Genomic DNA, 8416 nt, shown 5'->3' on the forward strand with positions numbered 1-8416 from the left:
TTCTTTTGAGATGGAGTCTCACTCTGTTGCCCAGGCTAAAGTGCAATGGCATGATCTCAGCTCACTGCAACCTTCACCTCCCGAGTTCAAGCGATTTTCCTGCCTCAGCCTCCCGAGTAGCTGGGATTACAGGTGTGCTCCACCGTGCAAGGCTAATTTTTGTATTTTTAGTAGAGATGAGGTTTCACCATGTTGGCCAGGCTGGTCTCTAACTCCTGACCTCGTGATTCACCCGCCTCGGCCTCCCAAAGTGCTGGGATTATAGGCGTGAGCCACCACGCCTCGCAGAACAATGAAATTAATAGGATACTAAATTCATGAATTAGAAGTGTTAACAATGTGAAGATGTCAATTCTCCCTAAATCAAGCTAGAGATTTATAGCAGTCTTAATTAAAAAGTTTCTTAAAAAATGATCACGCCTGTAATCCGAGCACTTTGGGAGGCCGAGACAGGTGGATCACGAGGTCAGGAGTTCAAGACCAGCCTGGCCAAGATGATGAAAACCCCGTCTCTACTAAAAATACAAAAAAAAATTTGCTGGAGTGGTGGTGGGTGCCTGTAATCCCAGGTACTCAGGAGGCTGAGGCAGGGAATTGCTTGAACCCAGGAGGCAGAGATTGTAGTGAGCCAATATCTCGCCACGGCACTCCAGCCTGGGCGACAGAGCGAGACTCCGTCTAAAAAAAAAAAAAAATCCGTTTTTAAAGAATATTTGGGTCCAGGAATGGTGGTTCACACCTGTAATCCCAGTACTTTGGAAGGCTGAGGTGGCAGGATCTCTTGACCCCCAGAATTCGAGGCTAGCCTAGGCAACATAGAGAGACTCTATCTCTACAAAAAAATAAAAAATTAGTGGACATAATGGGACACACCTGTGGTTCTAGCTACTTGGGAAGCTGAGATGGGAGGATACTTGAGCCTGGGAGGTCAAAGCTTCAATGAGTCATGATTATGCCCCAGCACTCCATCCCAGGCCACAGAGCAAGACCTTGTTTCAAGAGAGAGAGAGAAAGAGAGAGAGAGAGCGAGCGAGAGAGAGAGAGAGTGTGTATTTGGAACCTGACAATCTGTTCTAAGATGTATATAGAAATGCAAAGGCCAAGAATAGCCAAGATACTTTTGAATAAGATGAAAATGATGGGAGGACTTGCTCCTTATCAGAATTAAGATAGTGCAATATGGGGCAAAAATAGAAAAAATTTAAACATAAAGCAAAATAGCTCAGAAACCAACTTACATCAATTTTATTTAGGGCAAAGGTAGCACACATGAGCGGTATAAAAATGCAATTTTAATATTGATGGTTCTAAAATTGACTATCCATATGGAAAAAATGTCAAACCTCATACTATACATAAAAATCAATTTCAGATGGATGCTGGTAACACAGAAATGGCTCCTATAAGACCAACCCTCCTATAAATAAAAAACTTAGGACAAAATATAAAACCTCTGAATGCCTAGAAAAAAAAATCAAAATGAACAGAAACTCAAAGGGATCTACTTGGAAAAAGGGTACAGCACTAGGCAGGTTTCCCATTTTTACAGCTTTTCACCTGTATGCATGTCCAACAGTAGACACAAACAAGAATGCATATAGCAGTCAGTTCACAATGGTTAAAAACTGAAGACAACTCACATCCTCATCAACAGGACAGTAAGCAATAAACTGTGGTATATTTACACAATCAAATATTAGTAGCAGCTAAATGAATAAACTACAGTGACATGCAGTAACATTGATGAATCCAAAGTTATACGATAAAGATTATATACAAAAGATAGACAATAAAGATTACATACAAAAAATTTAACTTATGAAAACTTCCATGTTAAAACATAATAAACTAAAACATATTTTAAAGCATACATCTAGATGAAAAACTGTATAAAAATCAATGGAATGAAAATAGCTACATTGGGTTGGGCAAGGCGAGTGCAGAGTTTACTGGAGAGATCGTTTAGTTAGATACATAGGTTTATTGGCAGGTTTTATTCTGAGTAGTGGACTCATAAAGGCACTTGTTAAATTATTAAATATAACTAACTAAAGAAAACTAGGCCATTGATGGACCAATTATGAGAGTGTATCATGAGTCACAAACTGTGATTAAACTGATTTTGTGTACTTGGGGTTCACAAAAGAAAGGTAGAAAGGGAGGGAAAGGCCGGACAACTAGGGTTGGGAGAAAATAAAGACTGAGATTAGATAACATTGTTGGAGCAGCCTTTGGCTATCAGAGAAAGGGTAGAGATTGGGTTTATTCAGGGCAAGCAATTGTTCAGTGTTTGCAGTGGGAGGTCTAGGGAGTAAGTGATAGTGGATTGCAGCTGACACCAAATCTGTGCTGAGGGCTACGTGAGCAAGGGGAGGCCTGGCCCCAGAACAGCAGGGATGGGACTTGGAGAAACTGCTTCTTCTTTTTGGGGTGACGTTGATGTGGGGTTGGAATGCCTTATTGGAGGGATTGCCACTGGGCTACTCCCTCACAGAGGGAGTGGGCACTGAGTGAGTCACAGAAAGCTTGGGGAAATAGATAGAATTGAGAATCTGAGCTGGAAAGAGGCTGAGCCTTCTATTGGGACTCTAAGTGCTGGGGGTTAAAAACATCAGCTTAGTTCAAATCCCAATTCTTCCTCTTATGGTTGTGTGACTTTAGGCAAGTTACTTACTCATCTCCTCTAAGGCTTCATTCCCCAGTCTGCAAATTGGAGATGGTAATGCTTACATCATAGGGTTTTCCTAAAAGTTAAATAGAATAATGTGTGCAAAAGGTGTGGTATTTTAAGAACTCAATAACTGATAGCTATGTATTTTTTTATTCTTTTAAGAAGCAGAGCCGCTCAGCAATTGAGCTCTAAAGCAGACCCGTCCTTAGATAGGAACCTGAATCTGAGTGGGAGGAAAGCACAGGGCTGGGCAATCCAGAAGCTGGAAGAGGGGACAGAGTGACCTCTGTAAAGCCAGAAGCTTTCTACCACCCTGCTGGGATATTTAAGAGAACCCCCTTTCTCAGGTTTGTTCTTTCTCAAAATAAACGGGGGCATGGTTGGTGATGAAATTCACAAGGAGAACCCCACCCTACCAAAAGCCAGTCTCCTCATGCAATAGCTACAGAAGGCTGGAAGTTTTCATTACACAGGCCAATGACACCCTCACTGTCCAACCTTCCTCATTCATTTCTAGTCTTGTTCAAGACTAGCGCCCTCTCACTTACAAAACAAAAAAGACTCTTATCCTAAGAAAATTACGCTTTTATAGGATTCTTGGGATTTGACATAGGTACTTTGTGAAGTTGTCTGTTTTGAATTATTTGTATTGTCTTTTTTCTCTGAGGTTTTTTTTTAGGAGGGGAGGACAAGAAGGAACTGTTTTTGACATTGTTTTTCCCGCTCTATCCTCTAGGTAAGGCTCCTTTTGAAAATGTCAGCCTGCTTGAGCCCTGCTCAGGAGACATGAGGAAAGGTGTTCTCCATGATTGATCTGTATATTCCCAGTTTCTTTAGTAGTTAGTTTTTTTTTTTTTTTTTAAATAGTTAACACGATGCAGAGGTTTAAGTGTGGCAGGAACAGAGGTTTAAGTGTGGCAGGAACAGTGAGAATAAAAGGACAGAAATCTCAAAAGGATAAAAAATTAGCAGGCACTGGTGAAGGGCCACTCTGACAGTCGTTGCTTTCCATGATGAGTGTTGACCTCAAACAGCTCTTGTCTCTCGGGCTTTATGGAGATCATGTGTTTGGGATTTTCCCCCTTTTGGGGGCTAATAGGAGTGAGACCACAGAACTGTGACAAAAGCCTCAGGGTTGGCTGTTGTCACAGTCTTCTCATTTCCTTCTCAACAGGACAAACAGGCTGTATCACCTCTCTATGCAGGTATGAAAGCTTCTGAAGTCTTTCACTGCACTTGCTTAAGAACAGATCCCCAACATTCTCTAACAACAGCTGCCAGCTCTCAGTGTGCATGAATGATTATTCGGCCTCTGCACTTTGAAGGCATCACCTTCACTGCCCATCACTTCCATCTAGTCACCTCTCATTACCCCATTGGCTTGCTGCTTTGCTTTATCATCCCTATGGTTCTAGAAAAATGTGACAGTGAGCCACCTGGGTGAAAATCCAGTGAGAGAGAGGAGGATGAAATGATGGGGGAAAACGATTCTGTTCACATTGGGACCCAAGTATTCTCCCCTCCCTTGTGGAAGAGAAAGCAAGCCAGCCAGCCTGTCGTGTTGCCAAGGTATTTTTTATTCCCCAACAATCTCATTGCTGCCTCCTAGTGAAAGTTTTAGAATTGAAAAGAGACTAATTTCTGGGGAGAACTGAAGGGAGAAAAGAGAAAACTGAATTTACACAAAAAAATTCCACAACTTTTTTTGGAGGGAGTGTCACTCAGTTTCTGATTAGATACATTTGTGATCACCGATATCACCGTGGCCACAAGGGAAATACAGACCCACACGAATTATACTGATCAAATTATACTGTTCTTTAGGTGTTTACAATCAAGAGGTGACAAAATAAAGCCCATCAAACTTACCAATTCTCTTTCAATGTATTTTCCTTCACTATTCACTCACACAGACTATTCCATTTCCTATACGCTGGGATTTTTTTTCATCTTTAGGACAAAACTGAGCAAGAATAAAAATATGCGCCTATCAATTCAAACACAAGATAGGAGGAAATTAAAAGTGAATTTACATTTTGGTACATATGAATAAAAATGGCTTGAAAATTTACTTTGTTAAAAGCTCAACCAGATTCAGGCAAGAGGTGTGAAGGTTGATTCATAACAGCAATGCCACGTTGCCTTTCTTTAATGCATGGATGATTATGAGGGCTGTTTCCTTGGTTGTGAAGGGTTAGGCCAAGAATATTGATCTCCTAGAAGCCAAAAACTGAAACCAAATCTTTCCTGTTTTGAAATGTGGGAAGATTCATTTGGTGAAGAGACAAACACACAAATAGTCATTTTCTTCTTCTGACACCTTTGTTTCCCACAGTTCAACATTCTTGGACTTGAGAGTATTCAAATTTGGCTCATTTTAATATCACTAGACAGACAATATTATAAGTGTATACTGGAAAAACTATATCCAAGGAACTTTACATATATTATTCCTATAAGATATTGCACATATAAGCATACATTTCAATCATATATACAAACATTTCCTTCTAACGTAATAATTTATTGCAGTAGATTTTTAAACTTAAATTTGAAGAGTATAAAATCACTTAACTCACTCATACAAAACACATTTTCACAATCCTCCCTTTTTATGTGTCAAAATAATTTTCACGACTAGATTTAATTTTATTCACAATATTTAGTGAATAACAGCTTTCATGTCTTGTGCCCTATATATACATATGTTCTTTGTGTGCCAGTGTCTAGTATTTTTGTCTCAAACCTATTATACACATCAGTAGGTGAAAAGCTCAGGGATGATAATTTTGTAGTTTATTATCACAAAACAGTATATTTAATATTCCAGTCTATGTAATTACACATGCTAGTGTTTTCACATTGCTCCAGAGTCTGTGAATGACAAGAGTGTCTTTACAGAGCCTGTAAAGGAATATGGTTCTGGAGAAATCAGTCCAATTGTTTTAACAATGCAAGGGCATAACTGATACAAAATAAGCATTTGTCAATATGACATCTTCAGAAAAACACAAACCACATGCCACTGCTGTTCACAGTTCTGTTATCACGACTGTAATTTTTAAGTCACTATTCTTTTATTAAAATGACAAAACAAGCCTAACTTTTAAATAAATCTGATGACCTGAAACAGTTTTAATTCACGTTCATAATTACAATCAAAGCTTTTGTGTCTGTGTGTGTATCTGAATGAACTGAACATAAATCATAGGAAGATTTAAAGAGTTAACCGTTTGTAGATGTTCCTACTTGCACATACCACAGGGCTAGGTCAAATCCAAACTGCCAAAGAAAGAAGGCAAGCAAGTTCTCCCTGAAGGGCAGGCCACCATGTGAATAAAACCTCCAGACAGATCATGTTCTAAGTGTGCTGCAGCATACCAAGAAGTGAGGAAAATACTGAAACATTTTTCAGTATTTTCAGTATTGAAACACGATTTTCAGTATTTCAGGAAAATACTGAAAATCGTGTCAACTATTTTTTTAAAAAACTGCTCTAACTACTAAAGAAGGAAATTATGCTTAGCATAAAAATATTCCAGCATTGAGTGATTGGTACGTTTTACTTCTCTCTTCCAGGGAAACTACTTACACTGATTGATTTTAAACACCTTCACCTTAGTTGTGCATGTGAGACACTGTAAGTTAACTGTACCTTAAAGAGATCAGCATATAGATGGTTCTGGCGACCAGGATCACAACAAAAGACAAACAAACAAAACAGAATTTTTAAAGACCTGAACAGTCAGTCAAGGATGCATACTCTCAGCCTGGGCTAGCTCTTTTTCGGAAAGGTTGCCGAGAGTGTCCTTATTCCCTCCTAAGCTATTTTTCACCCCACTACCTCTGACTGAGTGCATCACCAGTGCAAGAAAATGCGAAAAGCATCTGTTGCAAGCAACACCTGGACCTCCAAGGAAAATGAGCACTTTCTTGCTAGAAACAGCCTCAAACATTTTCAAGGGTGTCTCCCCTTCCCCAAGCTTAACCCTCTTCCTCCGTAGTTGGAGAGGCTCTCCTACTCGTGCCTGCCGTCTTCTTCCTCCCGGCGAGGCTCCCAGGGCCGCAACCAGGGCAACTGCGCCCCGGGCCGGCCTGGGTAGCCGGATGACACCAGGGGTTGCCAACGCCAAACAGTGCGCAGACTCCGCGGCGCGCTCCGGACTCTCCACTCGCCTAAACCTGCTCTCAAGTGAAAAGGAGTGGGAGGAGGAGGATTGGGAAGGGGCGGGGGACGGAGGGGATCTGTTAATTCGAGGTCCTGGGGGTGTGGGAGCGGGAGGCGGCTCCGCTGATCCCTCCTCCCTCCCGGAGTCCCGGGCTCCACCTCCTCCGCAGGCCCCCAGATATACACACACAGCCGCGGCTGGACATGCACACCCAGTGCCGGCTCCGGGCGCGTGCACACGCAGGTAGCCACACTCACCTGAGCCGGTGCAGAGGGCGGCCTGGGCTGGGCAGGGCCCCTCTGCGCCGCGGAAGTGGGGAGAGCGGGAGCTGCCCCCAGCGCAGACCTGCGAACTGAGGTGATGGCGCGTTTTCCTTAACTCTCCTCCAGCACCTCCGCCCCTGCGCCGGCTCGGCTCTGGCCGCAGCGGCGAAGACAGAGGGGCCCCGGACGCCGCGGACTCGCGGGCGCACGCTCCCAGGAGCGCGCCGAGAGGAGCGCCGCGGCGCAGGAAACTTGGGCGAAGTTAGTTGCAAGTGCCAGGTGGCTGCCGAGAAGAGCGAGGCGGGGACGCGGCCGGTGCCAGGCCTGCGGCGCCGCGTGGAGGCTGCGCTGCCCTCCGCGGCCGGCGAGCTCCGGGAGCCCTAAGTCGGCAGGCGCGTCTGAAGGGGCTAGGAGCGAGCGGAGCTGGCATGGCCCGGGGGACGGTCGGACGCGGCTCCTCGGCGAGCCGGGAGAATTTCCTCTGAGGCCGGGCGACCCACGCTTGCTCAAGCCTTATCCACCCTCCTTCCTCGCCCCACCCGTCAGTCCAGCAGCGGGAGAGGAACACTCGAGAGGCAGGTGCTGGGGGGACAGCTCCCCCCCTGCAAAAAAAAAAACAAAAAAAACAAAAACAACAACAAAAAAAAACCCAGCCAGCCGATTGGGGGTTTCCCATCGGCGCACCCACCCTGCCCGGAGCCTAGAAGACAGGCTGGTGCTGCTGTATTTGTACTTATATCCATTGCTGCGCTCTGCGTTCTCGTGGCACGCCTGGACACTCCTCCGCCTCCCCCTCCTCTTCCTCCTCCAGGGCCACCTCCCCGCCTTCCCCACCCCCATCTGCTTCTGTCAAATGAGAAAGTCACCGAGGAGAACCCAAACACTCCAGCCGCTAAGAGCCCCCTTTGGCACTTGGCAGCACGCGGCGGCGGGCTCCTCGGCTCAACTTGGTGGAGTCTCCGCGACGCAACTTTGGGGGACGCTTTGCATTTAAGAGAGAACGACCGAGGAGGAGGAGCGCTCTGCCCGGCCGCCGCTACCTGCAGGAGCTCACCAGCAAACGCCACTGGAGACGAAGGACCCAAAGAACGTAAAGGGCCAACTGTCGCCGCGGGGAGGGGGCACCGCAGAGAAGTTAGAGTGTCCCAGAGACAACCTGCCCGAGCGCTCGGACGGAGACACCAGGGTGGCCCGGGGCGCGGCGTGGCCCTGGGCTGGTCCTCCAGCCTCCTCCTCCGGGCCGGGAGCGACGCCGGGGCGCGACGTGGGGCGCGGCGAGTCCCGGCCGGCCGAGCGGGTCCCCGCGGGCGGCC

At 45.4% G+C, this 8416-nt stretch overlaps 1 protein-coding gene and 1 long non-coding RNA gene across 2 annotated transcripts in view; one reads left to right on the plus strand and one right to left on the minus strand.

Moving 5' to 3' along the window:
* The window catches only part of LOC108519939 (uncharacterized), a 9262-nt gene extending 6257 nt beyond the window's left edge, over positions 1–3005 (plus strand). Inside the window, exon 3 of the long non-coding RNA XR_001882772.1 lies at positions 2834–3005. This is a non-coding gene — a long non-coding RNA (uncharacterized LOC108519939). The remainder of the gene's footprint in view (positions 1–2833) is intronic.
* A 2542-nt stretch (positions 3006–5547) lies between these two features.
* Positions 5548–8416, minus strand: part of LOC108519922 (uncharacterized) — a 4115-nt gene continuing 1246 nt past the window's right edge. Inside the window, exons 2-4 of the mRNA XM_017859209.1 lie at positions 7970–8169; positions 7098–7483; positions 5548–6853 (exon numbers count right to left, since the gene is read on the minus strand). Of these exons, the coding sequence (XP_017714698.1) occupies positions 6421–6853; positions 7098–7483; positions 7970–8169 (1019 nt within the window). The 3' untranslated portion in view covers positions 5548–6420. The remainder of the gene's footprint in view (positions 6854–7097; positions 7484–7969; positions 8170–8416) is intronic.

Source organism: Rhinopithecus bieti, unplaced genomic scaffold, assembly GCF_001698545.2.
Source record: "Rhinopithecus bieti isolate Rb0 unplaced genomic scaffold, ASM169854v2 scaffold_46235, whole genome shotgun sequence".
In the NCBI taxonomy this organism is placed as follows: Eukaryota; Metazoa; Chordata; class Mammalia; order Primates; family Cercopithecidae; genus Rhinopithecus; species Rhinopithecus bieti.